Genomic DNA, 27912 nt, shown 5'->3' on the forward strand with positions numbered 1-27912 from the left:
ATGAGTGCCAGCACCGTTGATACCTGTAGCACGATTGATCTAACGAAATCGAATATACGGCTGACAGATAAAATTGAAAAGGAAACCTGGCGTGAAAAATCGAAATATATATTGAAACAGATTAAGTATTTATTTCGTGAGACAACAGTCGAGCCATGTCTGTTTGTTTACATGCTATGCACGGGGCTATCGTCGCTCGCCGTTCAGAACATGCATTTGGAAAAATCTTGCCGGGTAAACTTCCAGTTCGGTGATGAAATATGTGATCGTATAAGAGATAGGAATACAACCGGACTTGAATTGGAGCTGAATCAGGTACAATCGTTGGTAGCTACAGTGGTGGCCTGGAAGTTTCCCCTACAGACGAGCATACCGGCTGTGATGGTGCTTTTTATTGGCGCTTGGAGTGATAAGACGAAGAAAAGAAAGATATGTATACTGGTACCATTCATAGGAGAAATTATAGCGAATATTGGACTACTTTTCGCTACGTACTATTTTTATGAACTATCATTAACCGCGAATGCCTTGATAGAGGCATTGCCAGCAGCGTTTAGTGGTAGTTATATTATTATATTTATGGGTATGTATAGTTTTATGGCAGACAGGACTACAGTCGAAAATAGAACGTTTCGCTTAGGACTTGTTACAATATGTGTTAGTTTAGGAACACCCACGGGAACTGCTCTAAGCGGAATACTATTACGTACGCTCGGATATTATGGTGTGTTCTCAGTGTTAATTTGTTTATATACAATTTCGTTTATATATGGCCTACTACGATTAGAAGATGTTCTACCGCCAGATGAAGACAAAACATTGGTGCAAGGTGAAAAACAAAATAATTTGAAAAAAGTATTCCAAGAAGTGTTTGGCATGGTGGCTAACACGGTTTTAGTGGCAATTAGACCACGTGCGTTTGGAATGAGGAAGCAAATACTATCAGTAATAATCTTATACATTCTAATGGTCGGACCGCTGTATGGTAAGTAAACATTAATATTATAGTATATTAGTAGTTTTTTAAAAATAATCGAGTTAGTCTCTGTTTGGTCTAAGTTACAGAAGTATGATGTTCGTGCAAGTCATTAGTGATGTACTCTTTTAACATTTCGTAGCGGTTATTGGAGATGAAAGGGAACACGGAGTGACAATATTATCATATTATGACGTAAGTGGGTAATGCACGCGCTTCGGTCAGAGACCTTTCTGTGATTAGTTCGAAGGCTGGATTAAATACGTACGACTTTACTCTTGAAAATAGAATCTTTGAAGATAAAAATCTTTGATAAAACGTTTAAGCTCGTAATTAATGTTTCTTATCGTCAAATATATTACAAAAAACTGTTAAATTAAGATAATATAAACTTAATTGATTGTGAACCATTTTGTTTTTCATAGAACTTGCAACTCATTAATGTCTGTAGAATAATCTAATATGTATGACTGCATTTAGGTCGTTCCACTCAAACGATCGAGGTAAACTACTATTTTAACACGCAACAGCATTTCCTAGTGTTTCCATGTTTAGTAATCAAAAAATCCACCGATTTAAAAGAATAACATAAGACTTAATCTATGAAAGAAATCAACCGTAAAAAATTAAAACGACATAAATTAAACAACTATTGTATTCATATTTAAATTTGAATAATGGCGAGTATTCTACCGATTTATATTAAGAACAAAAAATTAAATCATTGAAAAAAAATCCAACCAATATAAAGTAAACAATTATATTTTAAATATTTAAATTTAATAATTAGTGATTATTCTATTATTGAATAGGCAATATTTAAATGATTGGGCATTAAATACAATACAAAATTAACATATTCATGACAACTAAACGTTTCAAGTTATTGTTATATCGTGCATTACTTTTATCTTTTTAATAACTTCTTTTTATTTAACTTTGCCTGAAACCTTGAATAATAATGCGAAGCGTTATTACGATTGCATATATTAAATTCGTTTACATTTATGTACATTTTAATTAATTCATTTTTTAAATACTCAACGTCTAACATTGAATCTTGATAACAAACGTTCTTAGTTGAATTAACTTGTATGTTATCAGCGAGTCAGTATTTTTTGGAATAATTAAAATTGAATGTTATCCTAATCGGTTCAATAACCTGAGATATTTGATGCGACGAAGAACTTTGTTTTATATTTTGTACGTAGTGTCTTAGTCAACTAAAATTATTCTTCGATAAAGTACATTCAAGGGTCAATTAAACCTGCGACCTTCGAGTCGTCAGCGGCCCTTCTACCGTTCGACTACTAAAGTGTTGAAGGTTTATAATTGACTAAGAAAACGCGCAATTTATTTTGTCGTATGTATTACGTATCAAATATTTTTTACAAAGTATAAATCGTAAAGTATGATAAGGTGAACTGACCTGTGCTCACAATGATTGGTTTGAATTCAGCGAAATGCATGCATTTTAGTTTTTTATTTTAAGTACCGACAGTTTCTGTATCAAATGAATTGTAACAAATATTTTTACAATTATAATTTAATTGTATATTTTTTCAATTTTATCTTCTTTTTAAGAATATTTTTTTGTATTAGTACGTTTTAAGTACCCGGGAGACTGCGCTCCGAATGGCATTTTTTTGTAGTTATTGTGATTTTTTATTCAGGAGATACACCTACCGTACTACTTAAAAGCAAAATATTATATAAATAGAAACTTTGATCTAAATCGTTAGAGCCGTTTCGGAGATACACAAATTGCTCATTTAATATAAGAAGACAGATTTCCGCTACTGCGGCTTTTCTTAATCGAGACTAGCGAAATACTCTATAATTGTTCACAAATGTGTGTGCAAACACAAGACATGTACTCTCATTTCCCTAATTCTCATAATCCTATAGGATGGCTATCCGACAAAACTGAGAGCTCAGGCACAGCACTAATAAATCCTGAACATGGTTTCTGAGGCACCAGGAGTGTTTTTATTGTCTGTCTGTCTTGTATTGTTTTCATTATATTATGTCAAAACCATTCCAGGACCCCAGTAAATGTAAAGTTAGATGTTAAAGCAACAAGATAATCAAATAACTAATATACACAATATATAATTATATTATGTATATACATACATATTGATATTTGATTGACTGAAAAAAATAAATGAAAAAGCTGACCAATGTTTATGCACAAATCATTCACATTAAACTTGAAAGATGATATAGAACTAATAAATTACTGAAGAATGCGGCTAACAATAACGGTCGAACCATTAACTTGACTCACATGACAATAAAAACAAATGTACGGCAACAATTGAACGTTGCAAGTGATGAGTAACAAAAAAATCCTTTAAGTACCACGATAAAAAAAGTAGCAATGTATTGCTTACAGTTTTCATTAGTGTTTCTATGCGAAAAGGTTTTGATTTTAATTTAGATACCTACATTAAAGTAGCGTGAACAAAACAGTTATTCAATTTTAAGGCGTTACTTATTTAATAATATAATTTAATTTGTTCAACAAAAATAATAAGATTGAAAAATAAACAAAATATAAGTTTTATTTTTATGACTGAATTTAATAATGAAATTTATACAATATTTTTCCAGATTATAAATTTAGACAATTATTTATTTTTGCTATAATATTTATATAATGAAGAAGTACATATAATATAATACATGCGATAAACTTAAACGTTTGGTAAGTTTTATTAAAAAAACGTTCCCTTATATGACAATAAACATAATATTTATTTTTTACATATTAATTTAGATTAACAATTTAGACAAATATTTATGTTACTAAGATCATTTTTAATTATGTAAATTATTAAAAAAGGCATTTCCTTCTGTATATCAAATTGATTTATCTTAATGTTTGAGTAGGTTAACCTTATACGGTAAGTCAGCAACATTAGTCGTTATAATAACTTATCAGTAAATATTTCTAGATGGTATTCATTCTTAATTATTTGCATGTATTTTAATGATTAGAGAATTTTCGTAGTCTAACTGGCATTATGATAAACTGAAAACGGGATTAATAAACTTCTTATATTATATTAAAAATCAATCATAGTATACAATTTATCATAAGTTAAATAGTTTAAGTAGTTCACAACACGTTCATTTATCGATCTAACTAATTAATAAAGATAAAAGCCGCGATTTCACAAAAAGAAAATTGCCAACCTTCCTTTTATCAATTTGCGTGAGAAGTTTTTGTAATCACCTTACCGTTGTCAACAAAATTAATAAAACGTATAATTATTACTGATTTTCTAGGAAAATGCAAACAGTTGCAATTTACAAAAGTATCAATGGAATCGCACCATTACAAAACTTAAAGCGATAGTAGTATAACCCTTCGTTACATCGAGGCAATCAAGGCATGTTGCTTAATAAATGCCAACCAGATCGTACTTGGTTATATTGCAACCAATTAGCTAGTAATAATGTGAATCTGCTGATAAATTCGACCAATCAAACTGGTTCTGTGATGTCTAAAAAATTTGAATGTTTCATTATCACAAACTATGTATTTATCGGAAACCAATATATAAAAATTGCTCAAAAATTGTTACTTTTAAATCGAATTTTCTAAATGATATATAAACGACAATAATCACACCTGATGAAGGTGATGTGAGAAGAGTACCTCTGCTTATAAAATACCTATTTACCTGGACGGATTAAGAGCTGGTAAGCAGAGTCACTCCTTAGACGAACACATCAAAACAGATGATTCAAGGTACTTGGTGAAATATGTGCAATAATAATAATAATAATATCCTGGGACATTTTTCACACACGGCCATCTGATCCCAAATTAAGCTTGTACAAAGCTTGTGCTATGGAAACCAGACAACTGATATACTACATATACTACTTTTCTTTTGTAAATACATATTTATATAGATAATTACACCCAGACTCAGGACAAACAGCCATGTTCATGCACACAAATGTCTGTCCTGGGTGGGAATCGAACCCACAACCTTCGGCGTGAAAGGCAAGTGTTCTACCAACCACGCCAACCGGCTCGTCAAATAAAAGCATATAAAAGCATAGTAACCTTTATGTACCTGTTAGTTCGATGGTACCGTGTGATAGGTACTTGAGGTCGTATATCTCTTGAGCACTTTCCGAAGTTTATTCTGTAGAAAACATAAACAATCATTCTTACGTATATGATGATACAGACGGAAAAATTTTCATGGAACAAGCAGTGAATTTTTATGTTTCGAATATGTTTTTTTGTATTCTTATTTCCATTTTTTTTTTATATTAGTAACACTAAAACTCGTCAACAAACAAAAAAAAGGTGAAAAAAAGCTTCTGTAGTTCAGTTTGTCTATTAATTGATGTGTACATACAAATGTCATGAACTTTATTGCCGATCTACTTGATAGAATAAGATTGTATTCGGCTGACGTGTACTAATTTCTTAGAATATTAATTACTTACTTGTACCTAATTTGTGAATGTACCTCGATTTTATGTACCTGCATTAGCTATACCGCAGAGAATCATTTAATTAATTTATGTTTATTATACGTAATATTTAAAATTATAGTGGCGCTACTTACGATATCACGGCTTTTGTAATATATCTGCGAAAAAGTTTGATGAAACGCGCTTATTTTTACCTTACACAATTTTTTGCGGTACTTCCCGGACAGCTAGATTTGTATAAAAATTGTAATTCCAAATCATCATTTATGTCTATCTACCATACCTTGTAAAGAATTCAAATAAAAAAAAATGTCGATTCGCCTTCAAATTCAGTATAAAGCACGTTTGCCCGCTATACCATAAAAAAATTATAACAATATGTTAATTATAGTACCAATATTTGCATTTATTTACTAGGTTTTAGGGTTTTGTGCAAGCCCAGTTGAATAGGGACAACCCACTCACCAGATATATTACCGCTAAGCAGCAATACTTAGCATTGTTGCATACCGATTTGAAGGGTGAGTGAGCCAGTGTAAAACTACAGGCACAAGGGAGATAACGCGTTAGTTACCAAGGCGCATTTGCGATGTAAGGAACGTTTAATATTTCTTACAGTGCTAATATTATGTTGGTAAAAATTTGCCCGTTCGCCTACCTGTTTTATAAATAAAATAATAATATATGAAAACAGTCTTGTACATAAAAAAATGATGGCCAAAAGAATGGAATTTTATTGTATAATCATGGAATTAATTGCTTGGCGTTGAGTGTATTGCCAAACTTTAAGCAAATATCGTTAAAAGATATTATTATTTGTTTAATTATTTTTATCTTATCATTTCTATGTAAGCTTCACCTTTAGGAAAAAATTGTTAATTAATAAAATAGAATTATATAGAGTAAAATCATTTCTGACTTTGAATGGATTTATGAAGACGAAATCTTAAATATATATAGGAAAATACATACACAGTGACACAGTTGATAGGACACGGAAATATTATATGTATTTGCAGGTTCAAAGTCAGACAAGCACGTCTAGAAGATTTAACTACGTGTTTAATTTATGTTAATCTTGTGTTCGGTAGTAAGGGAAAAACATAGCGAGGAAACTGCATGAAATCGTGCAGCGTTTACATGCAATATTTTCATATTTGATTCAAAACGAACGACCTTACGGGCAAATGTTATGTTTACCAAGCGTAGAGGTCACCACGTATTTTATATTGATATTTCCTTAATATCAAAATCCATAACAAACTAGTTCTTTTATTTAACGAATCGTTATTGTATATAAACAAAATATTTTTGTAAATTAAAGTGAATAACCACACACACACGCATACACACAAACAACCGCGCCTGCGCGCGCCTGCATACATACGATTTTCTCGCATTAATAGTAAGCAAGAATGTTTTTATTTTTATTTATTTTTTACTGTAAATATCAATACCTATAACATGTCTTATAAAATTGTAATCGTATGTGGCCCTACTTTAGTAATGAGTAATAACCGTACAACCATTTCTGTTACGCTATTAATTACAAGTAAAAATAAATAAAATAAAATAAAAATGCATACCTACCTAATATAAGAAACTGTGTACGGTAAGCTTAATATACCTTAAACTTGTAAGCCTCATTTGATATTTCGTTAACTAAGTACCTACCATTGTGGCGACCATAAGTATCTTTCACCTTACGTTATCATGTTGTTATCATAAGTGACGCTGTCTTTTTGAGAGTAAAAATTCTTTAACCCTAATATAATTAATAGTCGGACTCTCGGAGTCTCAATTACAATGTTTTTGTCTTTACTATGTTGCCTATTGAAGTGACTAGACAAATGATATGTTCACATAAGATATTTGGCTGTCGTCTGCTTTATGTTGACTTACGAAGGCTTTACATTTGCCAAGGACACGTTAAATAGATTAAAAAGTATATTAAAAAAATATGGCTTATTTTTTGCTACGAAAAAAAAAATTGGCATTTGCCTTACATATAGAATTTAAATTTGACTTCGTAATACTACTACTTATCAGATATTTTTTTTTTATCTGATAAGATTACTTGACGGTAGGACATTTTGTATCATTCTTCTCTCTATTCAACTCAGATACTCCTCAATTGTGCAACCGCTAACCTGGATTAATTCGTGTCACCAGTTTGAAAGGTCAGTGAGTCAGCGTCAACTTCTAAGTTCCCATAGTTACTGAATAGGAGGTATATTGGGAGGAGTATATTGGGGAAATGATTAATATTTCTCACGCCGTTATGTAGGCGGAGTTTAAATTACCACTAGATTTCAGAGCCATTTGCCCTTCTGCCATTCTATATTAAATACATATTTAAATATGAATGTGTTTTAGTCAAGGCTTGGTAGTAAAGATTTAGTATTATTTGTTAATCTCAGCAGTTAGTCTTATTGTGGGTTTTCAATAGATAAAAATAATAATTATTCAATAGATAAAATTGATTTTTGATATAATATTAGGTATATTGTTGGTCAAGTGGCTAATTAATAAAGTTGCAGATTCCGTAGACATGGGTTAAAATCGGGTCAGGCTGATGAGGAATTCTTGGTTAAGAATTTTTTATTGGGAAATTATCGCCACTCCAGATTTTACATGTTGACAGTGTTTACTCTTATATAGAAAGACATGCAAAGCCGTTGGTCTTGCGCCTGAACTCTCTGGTCCGAGATATGTCCATGAGACTAATGGCGTATGTTAGGTTCGTCTGTGTTTGCGCTCATACTTGTGCAAATAATATATCCTGTGTCTTTGGATATCCCTCGAGATAACTACTGTGGCGGAAATTCAAAACGGACTACAAGTTCTACGTTTTTAAATAAAAATATATTATATATTCAAGTCATATTTCAAGTATATTTAAGTCAAGGTAAAAAATACCTTTGGTGTTTAATATTGGTTTTATTAAAAAAAAAATGTTTTTTTTTTTGTAATCATATTGTTTTTAAGACGATTATATTATAATTATATTAGTATACAACAACATTATTAAAAAATGCAAATTATTTTATGAATATATAATTAGTCTATTAAAAACATTTTGATCATTTTTAATTAGCATAATAAGTTTCTATAAAGACAATAGACGTCATTTTATTCAATTGGTTATTTTATTAAATGATTATTAATTATAATTTGAAAGCCATCAAAAGCATTAGTTAATTGCGTTATTATAATTAAAAATTGAACATTATTTTTAATTGTGTTAAATGACGTATTTCTTTTAGAGATATATTTTAATTAAGCGCTAATTGCGATAACAGAAATTGTACTTATTGGGTTAATCATTTAGCAAAATTTTCATTTGCATTCAGTGAATTTTCATTTGCTTATAATTTATCTCGTACTCGGTGTTGAAGGAAAACATCATGAGGAAACCTGCATGTGTCTAATTTCATTCAAATTCTGCCACTTGTGTATCCATTGCAGCAGCGTGGTGGAATACGTTGTGTTGGAGAGGAGGTCTTAGCCTCTGCGGGTTTCAATTTGGTTATTCCTAAATATTATACATCTCCCTTACAACGTAACTGTTCCAGATTACGTAAAATTTAACCTTCAAATGTGTCATAAAAGTAATATGTTAGCTATCTTGTTTATGATTTCTTACATACATTATTAAAACTAACCATTTTTTTTAAAAGGATAATAGTCCTACGTAATAAATAGTAACTATATTTACTATTAATAGTCCTACGTAATAAATAATAACTATATTTATTACGTAGGACTATTCTATGATATAGTGACGAGATCAAATGAATTCCCATGAATACATGAATACATCTAAAATCGTTATATACATACGTATATGAAAATATTGCATCCGCTCAAATATTAAGTGAATTTATAAATTAAACATTCCTAAATACCTATACATTTTGAAAAAAAAAGTAGCCCTTGGCTTCAAATTGTTGATAATTGAAGTTAACAAAGCGGCAACCTTGTTGTATTTAATAATAATAAACACAAGGCATAGAAACCGCCAACAAAACATAGCCCTTTTTTATTCAAACAAGAACATTTTTATTTATCAGCTAAAGTTGAAAAATATACTACATACCCATTAATGTTAGAAATCGAAAAGATAATTTAAATGTCACGTTGTCGCACTTACTAGTTCCATCTGTCAAAAAGTGAATAAACAAATGGACAATCTATTCTAATATAATAAATGCGAAAGTAACTATGTCTGTTTGTTAAGCTTTCTTGGCTAAATTACTGAATCGATTTTGATAAAATTTATTATGTAGCAAGTTTTTACCCCAAGGACAGACATATACTACTTTTTTTACCTAATAGAGAGTATAGGCCCTCTTAACATGCGGGCGAAGCCGCGTTCGTTTATTAGTGTCTAATAAATGTAAGGCGGAAATTATGTAACTGAAGTGGCCAATAAATTACTATCAAATAATTATTATGGTATTTTGTTCCATTAACGAATAATATTATTAAGTCGATATCATTATGGAAAAAATGGCTAATAATGAAAGTATATATATAATTAAATATTAGTAGCAACGAATAAAATCCTTAGTGATTTTTTTTCTAATATTTCTATTTTCTTGCTTGCTTCTTGCAGTTAATGCTTGGGGCATTAACTGGACGAGAAAATAGAAATATTATGAGTGGAAACAAATATCGCAAGGGACCAGGATCGAACCTGCGACTTTTTACATCGCTAGGTAAACCATTGCGTCATTGACGCTTAACTTGCAATAAATGGTATAATTTTGCACTTAAATAAGTCCTAAGTGAATAAGAGAAATGATTATTTTAAAATCAATACTGCGCTGTTACAAGGTTATCAACTGTTTGTTTTTGCTGTGAAGACAGGACTAGTAGCAGTCTAGTCGTGACCAACTGACCCAGTATATAAATATTACCGAAAACAAGATCGACAGGTACAAGAAACATAGACGTTTCGTTTCCGTATTTGCATATCTTTAGAAGTTTATCTGTGATAAGAAAAGTAAAAGTGAATACTGACATCACAAATATTATCGACTCGACTATAAAATAAATTAAAATGGTAAATAATGCACACATCAGACATACTAAATTACAACTATATACAAGCTGTTTATATGTGTGTTGACAGTGTAAGAAATAGAATCATATTCTACCGCGAAACAGCAACATTTTTATTGTATTGTTTGAAGGGCGTGTGAACCAGTGTAACTACAGGTACAAGGGATATAACATCTTACTTTCCGAAGTTGGAGTTGCATTGACGATGTTTTTTTTTATAGTATAGGCATGATGAGCATATGGGCCACCTGATGGTAAGTGGTCACCAACGCCCATAGACATTTGCATTATAAGAAATTTTAACCATTGCTTACATCGCTAATGCGCCACCAACCTTGGGAACTAAGATGTTACGGCCCTTGTGCCTGTAATTACACTGGCTCACTCACCCTTCAAACCGGAACACATCAATACCAAGTACTGCTGTTTTGCGGTAGAATATCTGATGAGTGGGTGGTACTTACCCAGACAAGTTTGCACAAAGCCTTACCACCAGTGTAAGGGAATGTTAATATTTATAGAGTGCCAATAACTATGTGCGGTGGTGACTATTTACAATAAGGTGGACTATTTACCAGTTTACCTATTTAAAAAAGTAGAAGTAACGGTAGTAACTTAAAATCAAGGACCATTTGAACAGCTGCGTTCCTATTATCACTATTAATAAAAAAAAATTACTTACAGGTGATTCACAAGTCAGCTATCTGTATGCGATAAGGAAGTTCAACTTTAACGAAGTGGAGTACAGCGTTTATGGCACCATCAACATTGTCCTCGGATTATTTGGTGAGTATTGTATAGACAAAAGATGGTAGGTGAGGTAGACCATATACTAGAACGCGTTGTTCCCAAAGATTGCCAATCAAATCAAACCCCAGCTCAAGTTAATCAACTGGGTATACCCAGTTAAGAATGGAGTGTTTTATTCACTAACATTAGCACATCTTGGCTTGAATTCATATTCGTTTTTAGATGAAATATTTTCCGTATTCCTTTTTAAATTATTTAAGCCGTATTGGTTTCATTATGGAAACAAAGAAATCGTAAATATCTTGTCAGTATGTATATTATTGTCAACGCAAAATTGGTTCAATGCGTAGTTTCTTGTGATTATCCGTGTATTGACATTTAATACTCAGTATTTGCGTATTTACCCCTAACTTTAGTATGACTAATGTGTATCTGTCTGTTTTACATACTCTTCATCTGTAACCCCTTTAAAATAAGGATATTTGCGCATGCGCTTAAATAAAAATAAACATTAAGAATATCCAATTCTCAAGTTGATAAACAATTAAATAAGGAAAATACGTTTAATCAGTTTATTTGTTCTTTTTATTAATTAAATGTATCACAATATTTCAGAGATTTTATTAAAATATTTTGACACATTGAGTACTTGATGGTAAAACTTTGAGGTAGCCTTTTTAGGAATGTCAACCGGAACACAACAATACTATACTTAGCACTGTTGTGTTATATAACTACAAGCAAAAAGGCCTAAACATCTTAGTTCCCAAGGTTGGTGGTGCACTGGCAATATAATGGATAATTGATATTTCTTATGGTGCCAATATCTACAGCCATCAGTTGGCCCATCTACCAGTCTGCTTATAATATTCCCTGTGATTTATATTGTCCAAATCATGCGATCCAAGATATTGTAGCTCTTAAAATGTCTGTAATGACTTGACTGGTTAACTAATCATAGCCAACAACCTCTACGTTATTGAGATTCCACCCATTCGCAAGAAGCGCTTTTGCTTCCTCATTTCTAAGGCGCACAGACAGTACCTGGAATGTCCTTCTGGCGTCTGTTTTTTCTGACCATTACAAATCATGTATCTTTTGGACAAGAGTGAAAGTGTTCCTAATAAGCAAGCGCATCCCATCTTACATTGCATCAATACTTACCACCAGCTGTAAGCCAATTGACAATATAAAAGAAAATTAATACTATTGCAAAACAAAGTCTTGATTTTGGCGGTAGAAAAACTGTATTATATTTTTATTATTTTTATTGCTAAAAACCCCAACAAAACTCAACACGTTAAACGTAAGTATTAATTGTACAGACATCATACTAAATAACAATAGGTAATAACAGTGGCTATTTATGTTAACCAAATAACAGATGATTTATCAGCGCAAAAATAATAAAATAACAGTAAATTGAATATTAATATTAGATTTATATGAAAAGTTATTATCATATTGTGTTTATACTACTGTGATGTATGTCACTGGCTACATACTATGGACATATTTTTCCAAGGACATGTATTCTAGATAATCTCAGTAGCACTGACTTCTTGGACGTCTAACAAGTATGCGTTTTGAAGAGTTTTTTTTTAGTTTATTGTACATTCGTCTATGTTCTTCAAACAGTCTAGTATTGAATAAATTTAAAGAAGATAAACACATTTATTTTAATTATGATATATAAGGATTTATATATTAATATGAAATTAAGTCCAATTAAGACGGTATTGCTGATGTCCATGAGCGACGTTTACTAAATCCCATCAGGTGAGCCCCTTATAACATGGAATAGGAGGTTTTAAAGCAGTAATAATTATTATTTAAACTGTATTTGTATATAGTAGTATATATACATAATTAAAGGATCGTTTCAGTCAACTTGATAATAGTTCTACCATTCGATTTCTAAGTTGAGTTCCAAAACTCAACACTGATTTACAACGGTAGGCCCTACCGCCAAACATCACAAGATTCAATTGCTGCCTTCTGGTGTAATTTCAGTACGTACACAACTAAGTGACGTATAGAAGATGTACGAAATTATTTATATTTTTTACAGTTCCAATAAGCGGAAGTTATTAACAATCAGGTTACAAATAAACCAAATTGCTTTTTTTTTTTTAAAAAAAAAACTGCTCTTTTAGTGTAAAACGAAATAATAATCTCTGCTCTTATAAAAATAATGACTTCGTTTTTTGTTTAAATTTTATATAATTAAATTTTATTTTATTATTCGAATTTCTTGTTTTTTAATCGAAACGGTTATCTTTTATGTCAGCGATAAAGAAACGCATGCGCAATATAAAATTATTTTAAAACAGATATTAAGATCCATGACCTCTTGTTTCTGAATTGCAATTTTGTCATATAATACGTATCAATAAAGACGTTGAAATTTAAATAATAATTACGCAATAGGTTAAAATAACATCACTTCATGGTAGATATATTTATCTATTCAAAATTTTACATTCGAAGACACAACGCCGAACTTATTCTATTATTAGTACGGTATTTGATAACTGCGATCAATATATTCTAAATCAAAATATTAATGATTTTAGATTTGCAATGTAGATTATATTTACTGGTGGTAGGGCTTTGTGCAATCTTGTCTAGGTAGGTACCACCCATTCATCAGATATTCTACCGCAAAACAGCAGTACGGTATTGTTGTGTTCCGGTTGGAAGGGTGAGTGAGCCAGTGTAATTACAGGCACAAGGGACATAAAATCTTAGTTCCCAAGGTTGGTGGCTTGTATTGTATTGGCTATGTAAGCGATGGTTGACATTTCTTACAATGCCAATGTCTAAGGGCGTTTGGTGACCACTTACCATCAGGTGGCCCAAATACTCGTCCGCCTACCTATATAAAAAAAAAACTGTCAAAAAACTCAGTAGCTTAAATAAAATAACAATACATTAAGTATTAAATTATTTTAAGTGTACAGCTTCTTATGCCTTATACCAAAAATGTAGATTAATATCCAGTGACGAAATGTACTTAATATGATTATTTTTAAATATTGTTACATAAAAAGATAAATAATATATTTGGGATCAGATGGCCATGTGTGAAAAAAAATGCCCCAGGACAAATTAATATATGACACCGTAAAATTCTTAGCATTATAAAGGTACTAAAAATAAACAAGAAATAACGTCTTGTTTAAAACAAAAACCAGTTCATGTTTTCACTAAATTAAGTAAGTTTTTATTCTTAACATATTTTTTACATAATAAGTAATAAATAGTTTTTTTATTGGAAAAATTAACGACGGTCACTTTAAATAAATTCAATATGCATAAAATATGAAATTTATAAGTGATAAAATTTTATTAAAAATTTTATAACCGTATAAAGTGTGTTATTGACAATTAGGTCCTATCAGATTTCGAGACGTTTGAACAATCTTAGTCTGTACAGCTATTCTGTGAGTACAAACTCGAAACCAACCACAGAACACTGACATAAAACCTTAGAAAGTGATATACGATATTGACTGCAACAATAAAAATATTACAATAAGGATACACAGATAAATACGGCTTAATGTTGAAAACCGTCTTTCGACAAGTTATTGTGATGCATATATCCATTAAATATTATAATTATTTTATAAAAAGTGTCGCTTATCACTTTTTGACTTTACTCGATCGTGTGATGCGATGAGGTTCGAGGTTGTTCTGGAACTTTTTAATTATATAAAGTTACATGATGTATTTTTTTATAGGTACATTCTTCTGCATAACCGTGTTATGCAAGAAGTTACACATGCAAGATAGCGTTATTGGCGGTATTGCGGGTGTAAGCAGGATAGCTGGATGTCTGGTTTTCGCCCTCGCACCGACACGTGCATGGTTCTATTCTGCACCTCTCTTTAATATCTTCAGCCATACTGGGCTTACTGCTGTCAGGTCGATTGCAACGAAAAGTGTAGCTGCAGAGGAAGTTGGTAAGTAATCCAGTACTTTTAATATTAATAACAGAATGGCCCGTCTATCGCATCCACCCAGTACCCACTCGTACGTACTGCGGAAAGATGAGTGAGCCAGTATAATTATGAACGTGAAGGATATTAAATTTCCCTTATTCCCCAAAATCCTTTTGTTGGCGAAATGTTTATTCTTTTTACAATGTCAATGTCTATGAGTAAAGGTGACCGCTTACCATTGTCGGTATCCTAAAATAAATAAGTAAGGTGTTTATTTGTTCTTCTAAGTAACGTTGAGTTTTAAAATTACTACCGCACTGGTAGTGCCTACCTGATCACTCTTACCCTCAGAGAACTCAACTGATTAAGTTAACTAAACAAGTAATTAATTAAATAAACAAGTGGCTAGCTGATAAGGCCACAAGATCCTGGGTTCAAACCCCAGCATGGGCTAGTAAAATGTTGGTGGGCTTAAGAAATTCTCAGATTTTGGAAATTGGCAGTGATATTTTTTTAACGTAAACATCCGCTATGTAAGGATTTTTAGAAATTACAATTTTAAGGGGTTGAATGGGAACGATAACTTTGTAGATAACTAGCCTTTGTTCTTTGAAGTTGGAAATATGAATAATTTAATCCTTGTTTTACCAGTACGAAGTCAGCCGGCAGACAGGCAGTTAGTATTTAATATATTTGAAATCTAAGAAAACTGTTAATGTTTTCAAAGAATTTTTCCTTTAACAAATTGTAATATGATGTCTGGTATAGATGCCAATAAAGTTACGAGCACGGTAACAATAACAGTATCATTGACTACGGAAATCCGTATATCGCTTATGTCATAGGAAACAAACCCCATCCAAATGTCGATAAATCCGCATACGAAACATAAAAATCCTAGTCAAAAACGGAAATCGAATCGACAGCTCTTGGCACAAAAGCTACTTAGATTGCTGCGGCATTTTTTTATTAAGTTCAATTACGTCAGATCTAAAACATAACTATTTACGTATTTTTAGTAGAAAAACATCTTAATATAAATAATTATTACAAATAAACAGTTAAATTTAGTAAATGATGTATTTTATAAAATGAAACTTGCAAAAAAAATTAACGAAAAACTTATTGGAATAACTATCATGAAATTATCTCACTATTATTGAAGGTTCTTAATGCAAATTTGAGTGTTATATTCCTAGTATTTATATTTAAGAAAGAGAGACGTACACTAATACTTTTAAAATTACTCGTAAGTCTATTTGAATAAATTATTTTACTTTGTTTTGATTTTAGTTTTCTAAATATAAACTAACAAAGACAATATGAGGTGTCTCTTAATCCAACACTAATATTGTTTTAGTATTATGTAATTTATCGCCTACAGTAACTTATTTTATTTCTCGTACATTCCAATCGCATTTACGCAACTTTACGCAACCAACGCATCATTACTAATGTGGGTTACTAAGAGTATTTCTATTTACATACAAATCTTAGCGGCAAATTACTTCCTCGTGGTAATCAAGATATCACATAATAGCAAAGAAATTTGTGCAATATATAATATATATATTATTATTAATAATAATAATGTTTTTATTTTTCAGGCATCAAGGCCCATACTTTTGATACATGGTTACACGTTCAATACATTCAAATCACACATTAATAATATAACATAACAAACATTAATAATGAGAAGTAGAATCACAATCACAAAAATAATATTTAAAATCTATAAGAATTAATAATTAAAAAGCCAATAATACAAATATATGATGAGATTAATTATAATTGATCATGTATGAGGCACATAAACCAGAGTATTACACAGACTTCTGGATCATCCGCCTCATCATATAACCGTTCACATCATTCGCAATAATCATTAGGATAGTGTTGGGACTACACTATATTAAAACATTTTTTTAATTTAATATTGAGAAGTTCCCCAATCTCCCCCAATCTCATCCCGTGGGTGTCGTAAGAGGCAACTGAGGGACGGGGAAAAGGGGGGATGGGCAGCAGCGTCCCCCCTCCCATAAACATCTTACCCCCTACTGCGCTCGCCAACACGCCTGCCCAGCGCGGTGAGTATGGGCAAACCCCTCCCTTAATGGCAGATGCGCCCAAAAAAAGGCCCCCAGTTACCGGCAAGCCCGCTAGGCCCGACCAAGGTAGCGGTCGCGGTATCGGCAGGGTAGGGGGTGCTAAGAATCACCGGTTCACGGCAGGCTACCGTATAAAGCGACTGAAAATGGCAACGTATAATGGACGCTCGATGAGGCTGGACCATCACCTCGCCGAATTAGAAGTAGAGTTAAGTCATATAAACTGGCATATACTGGGGTTATCTGAAGTCCGAAGACAGGGGGAGGACACGATAACTCTAGAGTCCGGTAACTTACTCTACTTCCGCGAAGGTGATAACCTCTCCCAGGGTGGTGTCGGTTTTCTAGTCAAAAAGGATCTCATTAGCAGCATTGTGGAAATCAGTAGTGTGTCGAACCGGGTAGCGTACCTTGTCCTAAAACTTTCCGACAGGTACTCCCTGAAGGTTGTACAGGTATATGCGCCAACTTCGACATACTCTGATGATGTGGTCGAAGCGATGTACGAGGACATCGCAAAGGCCCTCAACGACACCTCGAGGGCCCACTACAATGTTGTTATGGGAGACTTTAATGCTAAAGTGGGAGTATAAGATAGCGGTGAATCGAAAGTCGGACCTTACGGCTTGGGCTGCAGAAATCACAGGGGGCAAATGCTGGTAAACTTTCTCGAAGCGCAGGGGCTTTTTTTGATGAATTCTTTCTTTCAAAAGAAGCCTCAGAGGAGGTGGACCTGGCGAAGCCCCGATAACGTGACAAGGAACGAGATAGACTTTATCATTTCGAATAAAAGGCACATATTTAGAGATGTTTCAGTGATCAACAGGTTTAATACCGGAAGTGATCACCGCTTGGTTCGAGGCACTCTAAATATCAACTTAAAAGCCGAAAGATCGAGAATGATGAGGTCTACTCTCCGACCTACCATGCTCCAAGCTGCTCAAGGCTCCGAAAAGTTCCAAATGGAACTTCAAAATCAATTCACCGCGTTGGAAACCATAAGCAGCATTGATGAGAGAACCGACACGCTGGTCAAAATACTGCAAAACACATCCCACAAGTGTTTTCCGCCACAGAGAAGAGACAACGCACCAAAACTCTCTGCTGAGACACTCGAGCTCATGAGAAAACGACGAGAACTACCATCGTTTTTGTCAGATAAGGCCTTAAACCGAACAATAAAAACGCTGACGCGACGCGATCTCCGACGCTCCAATACCCGTGCCATCAAGGCTGCGATTGAGCAAAATCGGGGATCGAAAGTGTTCGCTCGCAAGTTTGGGAGGCCGCGTCTGACAAAACTTAAAACTGAAAATGGTGGGGTCGTTACCTCTAGGCCTGAGATTATCGGAGAAGTAGAGAGGTTTTATGGGCAGTTGTTCTCTTCAAGATCGGATAAACCCATGGGAATCAGTATTGATGACCAGCGCGCCCCTCTTATGCGCCATTACTCCGAGGAGCTCCCGGTCGTTGACCAAGGAGAGATTAGGGCGGCTCTAGAACAGCTTAAAAACAACAAAGCTCCGGGAGATGACGGAATCACAACAGAGTTGCTTAAGGCAGGCGGGACCCCGGTCCTGAAAGAGCTAGCAAGCCTCTTTAATTCCGTCATCCAACATGGCAAGACCCCGGAAACGTGGAGCGGGAGTGAGGTGGTACTGTTTTTCAAGAAAGGTGATAAAACCCTCTTGAAAAACTACAGACCAATCTCCCTCCTGAGTCACGTGTATAAGCTGTTCTCAAGAGTCGTCACGAACCGTCTCGCCAGACGACTTGACGAGTTCCAGCCCCCAGAGCAAGCCGGCTTTCGATCAGGCTACAGCACCGTGGACCACATCCATACTGTTCGGCAGATTGTGCAGAAGACCGAAGAGTACAATCAGCCGCTGTGTATGGCATTTGTGGACTACGAGAAAGCCTTCGACTCCATCGAAACCTGGGCAGTGCTCGACTCATTGCAGAGATGTCATATCGATTGGAGATATATCGAGGTACTGAGATGTCTGTACAACGCCGCTACAATGACTGTCCACATCCAGGACTGTAAGACGAAGGCGATCCAACTGCGCAGAGGGGTGAGACAGGGGGATGTAATATCCCCGAAACTGTTCACCAACGCGTTGGAAGACGTTTTCAAAACGCTGGATTGGACTAGGTATGGAGTCAATGTAAACGGCGAGTACATCTCACACCTTCGATTTGCCGACGATATCGTCATCATAGCAGAGTCGCTGGAACAACTCACCGAAATGCTGCGTAGCCTAGGCGAGTCTTCCCGGTGTGTCGGTCTCGGTATGAACTTGGACAAGACCAAGGTCACGTTCAATAGGCATGTCGTGCCGGGACCGATATACGTCGAGGGGAAACCTCTCGAAGTTGTTAGTGAATATACCTACCTAGGACAGATAATACAAGTCGGTAGGAACAACTTCGAGAAGGAAGCCGATCGAAGAATTCGCTTGGGATGGGCAGCATTTGGCAACCTTCGTCAAGTCCTCAAGTCGTCTATACCGCAATGTTTGAAGACTGTCTGCCATGGCATACGGTGCCGAAACGTGGACACTAACTGCGGGACTAGTCCACAAATTCAAAGTCGCTCAGCGTGCTATGGAGCGAGCTATGCTCGGAGTATCTTTGAAGGATAAGATCAGAAATGAGATTATCCGGAAAAGAACCGGAGTCACCGACATAGCTTGCAAAATTAGCAGGCTGAAGTGGCAGTGGGCTGGTCACGTATATCGTAGGACCGATGGCCGTTGGAGCAGACGAGTCCTAGAGTGGAGACCGCGAATCGGCAAGCGCAGCGTAGGGCGCCCTCCAGCCAGGTGGACCGACGACCTTAAGAAGGTGGCGGGCACCAACTGGATGCGGAAGGCGGAGGACAGGGAGCTTTGGCGCACCTTGGGAGAGGCCTATGTTCAGCAGTGGACAACGATTGGCTGTTGATTGATTGATTGATTGAGAAGTTGACGAGCAATATAACAATCCAATGGTAATTCCTTACCATCCATAGACCTTGATAATATAAGATGAATGTACATTTTCCTATATAACGCTAATGCAAAACCCCTATGCTTGTAATTGTTGCTGTTTCGTGTTAGAATAATAAATGAATGGAGTGGTCACTCAGACGAATACGAGATCATCAAGTCTTTGTTACGGTGGTTATTATAAAGCTGTTGAGATTGTATCGTGTATCGGAGTGAAATGTTATGCGTGTTATATAGAGAGCCTACCTTCTTTTTTCATGCTGGAAAAACACATTTACGTGTTTCCCCCACATTTGGTATGTGGGACTCACCAGCGCTGAAGGCGTCGGAATACCCACTAAAAAGCGATACCCACTCCGTCTTGTCGGGGGACGTCACGGGATCGCTTGCGCACACTACCGTGCCGTCCCTACGGTTGGCCCACCTCTGCATGCCTCCAAATCCTTGGGGTTTTCGGGGCATAGCGACCCCTAGCCCTGGCGACACTCACGGCGGAAGGAGAAGATGCGCATAGCGCCGACGTCTTCTCCCCGATCTTCTTCGGCGAAGCGGGTCAGCGGAGGCACTCTCCTCACGCTCCCGCTCCGCGGCCTCCTTCTGCGACATGACATTTTCGCAGAAGGAGACCATCTCCATCTACCACCTCTCGCTACTAAGCATGGCATTTATCACGTTTGGCAGCGAAAGGTCTCCGCCGATTAAAGTCGCCAGGGAAAGGCACTGAGGCCCCCAAACGGCACACTCCATCAGAGTGTGGCATGCCGTGTCCGTAGGTGCACTACACTCGTGGCAGGAGGGCGTTACCTCCCACCTGAATATTCTGTGCAGGTACTTACCGAAGCACCCATGTCCGGTAAGCACTTGAGTCAGTCTGAAAGTTAGTGTGCCGCCTTTTCTCGATACCCAGCGGCTCAAGTGGGGGCGAATCGCCTCCGCTGTCACTTGGCCTGCTGATGTGGACCTCAGATCCTCCTCCCACCTGCGAATCAGGGCTTGCTGGGCAAAAGCCCTGATTCGCAGCAACTTCTCCAATTCTGGACGGTCGCCACGCGACCTCACTTCCACTCGAAACCGGTACACTTCCACGATCACCTCCGCCTGAAGTTCCCAAGGCGGATAGCCCGCGAGAAGTGTCGCCGCCGTCCACGACACCGTATGATATCCGCGTATCACCCTCACCGCTATGATTGTATGCGACCTTCGCAAGAGAGCCTTGTTCCGAGCCGCGAGAGCGTCCACCCAGATGGGCGCACCGTACAGAGCCATGGACCGCAAGACACTGGCGTATAATCGCCGACATGGCGTTTCCTGCCCTCCTACATTTGGTAGGAGCCGGCTTAAGGCTACAGCAGCGTTGATGAGCTTCGGGCCAAGTTGGGTTATTAAAACCCTATTTATTACATAACACAAGAATACACCTTGTGTGTACAGACCCTTATTTACATTCGTTATATGCACGAGAATATACTGTATAAAAATGCGTTTTATCGATAAAGACATTAGCGTTTAAAATCACACAATGAGTTTGATAACTAAAGAATAATATTATGCATTGCAACTTAAGAGACTATGATGTCATAATAAAACGTGTATGAATAAAAAAATATTTATTTTCTCATTAGCAACCGATCTGTTGACCGCCAAATAACAATACAATTAATTCGGCCACGTCAGCCAATCTCAAAAGAGATTAGCCAACTGCGCTGTTCAAATTATAGTACACAATTGTGTGCTCAAATATTCTTTATTCCCTTACTATCATAATCCAATGGGATGGCAATCCGACAAGACAGGAAAGAGTTCAGACGTAGGACAAACGGCTTTACGTGCTTTTCGAGGCACGAGAGTATATACACATATAAATTCCAGACTCTGTCCTGCTACTGAGAATATTCGAAAGAAAAACCCAATCACTTTTTTTGGGTCTGACCTGGGGTTTGAACCTCGAAATCTGCGGCCTATAATATGTATATGAGCCGCTAGAGCAACGAGGCAGTCATATGTGTAATATATAATGGCAATAATTAAGTAATTTGTACGATTGTTTAATAAGTAAATATCGTTATGTATTCCAGCCAAACTCAGTTCAGTGATGGGAGTAATGGAGGCCATAGCCCCTTCAATTTACATGCCAACCTCGAGCTTCATATACGTTAAAACGATCGAGTCCTTTCCAGGCGCATTTTACTTATTCGACGCCGCGCTCACACTTGTAGCCTTGGCCGTATTTACGTAAGTATAACACACGTTTATTGAAACAAACTTTGCAAGGAAAATACATACTAACAACTAACTACATACTAGCAAGTTAAACTTGCTTAAAATGTATTTTTTAATGCACTTGCGACTTAATTCGTGTCGACGTTGAGGCACAGGTTTGGCTAACCATGAATTACTTTTGTGTAAATGTATCGACACTGTCACATTTGATCTTCATTAAAATTACTTAAAAAATAAAGTAAATTAAAAAAAAAATTGTATAACTTATATTGTTCTCAATACTTAATATATTTACATACATATTGGCAACCAGTCATCTTACATATTTTTACATGGTGGTAGGCTTTGTGGTCTGGGTCGGTGCCACCCACTAATCAGATATTCTACCGTCAAACAGCAATACTTAGTATTGTTTTCTTTTAAGTTGATAGATGAGTAAGCGAATATAAGTACAGGCATAGGGGACATAACATTTTAATTCTCAAGTTTGGTTCTTAAAGCGCCACTCTCTAAGGGTAATGGAGATCACTTACCATCAGGTTGCCTATATGCCTGTCCACCTATCTTTATTACAAAAAAAAATGGCCACTCGAATATCATAGCAAAATTCGAAGACTATAAAATAATCTAAAATAGAAAGTTTTAAATATAAGCTGTCATCTCGTCTCTTTACATAATTCTTTGCCTAAACTTCACTGTGGTTTCCGCTTGATGTGTGCGCAGACGAATTTAAATGATTATCGTTCCAAAAAGCATCTTTATATTTTATTAATGTTCAAATTAAATCAAATCAAAACTTGCATTCCGCTTAGTGGCGCTTGATGATTCAAAAGTACTTGTAAAAATCTATTGGATTTTTTTTTTAAATATTTTGTGTCAGAATTAAACAATTTTATACGGTCGTACAATCGATTACAGTAGTAAAAAATGCTTAAGTTCTACATCTGTAATTCCTATTAGCAGTATCATCAAAAATATTCATTCATTCAATAATGCTCTTAAGTGATTCATCTCATTAATATTATAAGAAGTTTTTACCTAAAAGTTCTTATGAAACATGCAAAAACTTTTCTAATTTATGATCGTTATTTGAATGATTTATAAACATCGATAAAAAAATATTTAAATAAAACTGTATCATTCAAATAAAAAAGTTCATAATATATACAAATACATCGCATTAACATATATTTAAATAAAATACTAAGAAGCTATAAATTTATTCGTAAAATGAAATATAGAAACTAATAATTTTAATACCATATCAAAAAGTACTTATAATGCGTTTATATCTGTGATTAAAAAAAAAACAAAAAATATTTCTTCTTAATTTAAACTCAAGTGATTAATATTTCAGATTGAAGATAAAATATCATTGGCTTAAAAGCCCGTTGTTGCGTAGTTTCACTTTTACTTCTTTCCTTATTTGACCATCAATATAATAAAGTATTTATGTACATTTATATTTTGTACATAAACGTGAAAGTGAAGCTTTGTACAACTTGATGTTAATATTTAAATAACTTTAACTTGTTTTTAACAAGTTTTATCGCCTAATAACAGTCATGTTAATCAAGTTCCTCGTAAAACATAACTTCATTAAAGATTAAACAATAGTTGACGTAATTGTTTTCGTTAGATTTTTTATTGTTTAAAATAAAATTACAAATATTTACTTTCATATAAGTTGCGTCCATAAATTTTTTATCGAAAAAATGATCTTCTTAACTTAGCCATTTATATTTCGTAGCATCACACTTCTAGGTGTATATACTAAATATTGTGATTTAAATTCATTAAAAAACAATATCAGCAATATAATGCCAATAAATTTAGAATGTCATGTCAGGTAAATTTTTTTTTTTGTAACTCGGGGCGATAAAAAATTCTCACTTTTATCGAAAATAATTTACGACATGACAAAAACATTTCGCTCTTTCCTTTTACAAAATCCTGAATAATGTTTTTTTGAATAGAAGCTAAATGAATATTAAAATTATATATTTTTTTACAGGAATATTTACGTGTTAGTAAAGCAAAGAAACAGAGATATTGTCACAGACCCAAGGAGGAAAGAAGAATTCGCGAGGACGAACGAAGTTTCTCGATTCTAAAAAATAAACACCGACAAATAAATATTATATTAAAATTATTAATTTTTTGTTCAAATATATTTAAATTTCACCACAGCGTTATACTATAAGTCTATCTGCGTTTGCTTATTACAATTTTTAATCACATCATAATTATCATCAATAATTAAATTAAACATAAAATAAATATAATATTTATTTGAAATTTGCAACAACTAATCGCCTTGTGACAGTGAGAGAAAAAGCTCGTACGTATTAACACACTTTTGTATTAACATTTTTTCTTTCCTTTTATTTTATTATTGTTAGGAATTATATACACTAAAGTTCATTGTGTTAATTTAACGAGAGTATAAATATGCCATAATTTAAAGAATCCTAATTATTATTAATTTTATCTGATATCATCTAACCTCTTTTCTAAACGAAATAACTGGCTATTTATTAAACATTAATAATTTCTAGTTATCAAATTTACTACTACTGTATGCATAGCATAACCTAACACATTACATTAAAATCCTTAAACACCTAAAGCTAACATTTAAGTTCGTGGTCACACTAAGCTGTACGGTCAGCATTAAAATGTTTTCACAAGAGATTGTTATCAGATTTTTTTAAAAAAATACAACATATAATATGTGCGTCAAAATGGATGTGACGTCACAATTTATTACTGCAAAGCCTCATGCGATAAATGATTTATATATGTTTATATTTTTTCAAGATTAACTGTAATGTACGGTCAATATTGCCATAAAATTGTACGAATTAAATTCGTTGAATGCATTTTAGATTTTTATCGGTTGTTAGTATTAGTCTGCAATACTAAATTGTGATCTCAGTTTTGGTAAAAAAACATAACTGATACTTTTTTTTTTCAAAGCAATACTTAAGACTGTTTGTTATATTATAAAACGTTATTGTTATTGTTAAAAAAAACATATTTATAAATATTTGACTATCTTTATTTTTTATGCACGTTACCTTATAGTTTTAATTATACATCGACTTCCACCTTAAAAGAAGCACATACGACTAATAAACACTATTGTTTTATATAATAAGATTCATTTAGAAAAAATAAGAATAAAAGTTGATTGAAATGAAGTTACGGTATTTTATTAAAGGACCTTTATTAAACTTGATTAAGAGTTTTTTTCACACATGCTAAATAGTTGAGCTAAGGCTCTCGTTATGAGCAGAATACTGTTTCTATGCGGGTATGTGGACTTCACCATGTTTTTCTTCAATGCCACGCACGAAATGAGCTATAAACACAAAGTACATGGAATTTCAGTGTCGCTTGGGTTTAAACCCGTATTTACGTGTTCTAAACACTCGGCTACCTTGGCTCGTATTACTCGGCAGGTATAGAGACTGGCCGCCGTGGCCACCGTTTAAAACATCATCATAATCACTATTAAGTATATTATGGCTTTAGCGAAGTTAACATTGGTCCAATGTCAGCCAAACACTGGCCATACGAGTACTGGATGTTTAGCTGCGTATAAGGCAGCAAATCATATCGACACGATACATTTTGTCATAAGAAAAAGGCGCAGAAATATGCGCTCAATCTATCACGTCCCTTGAAGAATAAATATATTTTTTACTGTTACTAATTGTATGTTAAATCTTAAAACTTACTTTTAAGCCAATCCAACTGATATCACACACCTCAAGGTGACAAGGTATTCTACTATACTTAGATATCGCATTATTTTCAAAATCGCGAGAAAATAAAGTTTATTTTAAAAAAGGTTTTACTGTACCTTTTTATATATCTGATTTCTTGTGTAGTCGCCTTAACCATTTTTAAGTTCAATGTCCCATTATCACGAGCAAATAAAATAGAATAAGTGGTGTTTTTAGAACACTTCAGTATAATTGTTTATATCGTTACTTATGGTATAAATAAATCGTTATATTATAATATATATTTATAATTTTGCTCTGATTTTAAGGAGTTTTCTAAACTAAATAACTGGCTATTTTTTAAAAATTAATAACCTCTATTTATCAAATTTACTATTAATTTCACTATCTGCATAGCATAACCAATCACACTTCATTAAAATCCTTTTAATATCTAAAGCTAACATATGGGCGTGGTCACACTAAGCTGTATGGTCAGCATTAAAATGTTTTCATAAGAGATTTATTTATTTATTTAACACTTTTTGCACAACATAAAATTAAAATGAGAGAAGTAGGAAACAATCAAAGAAAAAGAAAATAAAAAATGGTGCGCAAAGGCGGTCTTATCGCTTATAGCGATCTCTAACAGACAACCTTTGGTGAAAGAATTTTGTAAGAGAACAGGTAAGTGCATTTACATATAAAAAGGAGATACTAAATATTTAATAGACTACACATATCTACATCCCACTAACCACATATACATACATACATACATACACACACATACACATACATTCATACAAATATATATATATATAATTATTATTTAGCATATACATATTATATATAATTATAGAGTATAAAATTATATATAGATAAATTATAAACCACATACTATTTCATACATACATACATACCTTACTTGGAAATGGACAAATAATAGCTTTTCAAGCGGTATTTAAAAATACTCAATGAATTCGACTGCCGAATATCTGTAGGCAGTGCATTCCAAAGTTTGATGGTTTTTGCAGTAAAAGAGTTACTGTAGGTTTGTGTCCGGCTGCAGGGGGTAACTAGTTTATTATCATCCGAAGAACGCAGGTTGTGTGCGCTGTCGCAACCAAGAAATTTAAAGCGTTCTTTAAGGTAAGATGGTGTGTGATCGATATAAATAATAGAGTAGAGAAGAGATAAGGCGTGTAGATTTCTTCGTAGTCTGATTGGCAGCCACTTTAACTGAGACCGATACTCAGAGACATGATCAGACTTTCGCAGGCCAAAAATAAATCTTATGGCTATATTTTGCAGCCGTTCTAATTTATTTAGGAGGTCTTCAGTTAAGTCCATGTAGCAGACATCAGCATAGTCCAGTATTGGTAACAGGAACGTATTAGCTAAACTGATCTTTGCCTTGATAGGCAATAGGTTTTTCCATCGCCTTAAGAAACCAATGATAGCGAAAATCTTACGACTCATTTCAGTGATTTGAGGTACCCAGGAAAAGGAAGCATCAAGAAGTAGTCCAAGATTTCTAACAGTCTCTTGCATGTGTAATATTTGGCCCTCAAATAAGATTGGAGGTAGATGTTTATCTTGGACCCTCGTCAGAAGCTTATGACTGCCAAATATAGCCACTTGCGACTTGCTCGG

General features: G+C 34.2%; 1 protein-coding gene across 1 annotated transcript; it reads left to right on the forward strand.

Moving 5' to 3' along the window:
• On the forward strand, nucleotides 1-24864 carry LOC126775092 (uncharacterized). The gene is made up of 5 exons (XM_050496853.1): nucleotides 1-985; nucleotides 11192-11293; nucleotides 15004-15225; nucleotides 22381-22537; nucleotides 24540-24864. Exons 1-5 carry the CDS (start codon nucleotides 1-3, stop codon nucleotides 24637-24639), a joined length of 1566 nt encoding a protein of 521 aa, XP_050352810.1. The 3' UTR covers nucleotides 24640-24864.
• Nucleotides 24865-27912: the final 3048 nt, after the last annotated feature.

The sequence above is a fragment of the Nymphalis io genome, chromosome 17, assembly GCF_905147045.1.
Source record: "Nymphalis io chromosome 17, ilAglIoxx1.1, whole genome shotgun sequence".
Classification (NCBI taxonomy): domain Eukaryota; kingdom Metazoa; phylum Arthropoda; class Insecta; order Lepidoptera; family Nymphalidae; genus Nymphalis; species Nymphalis io.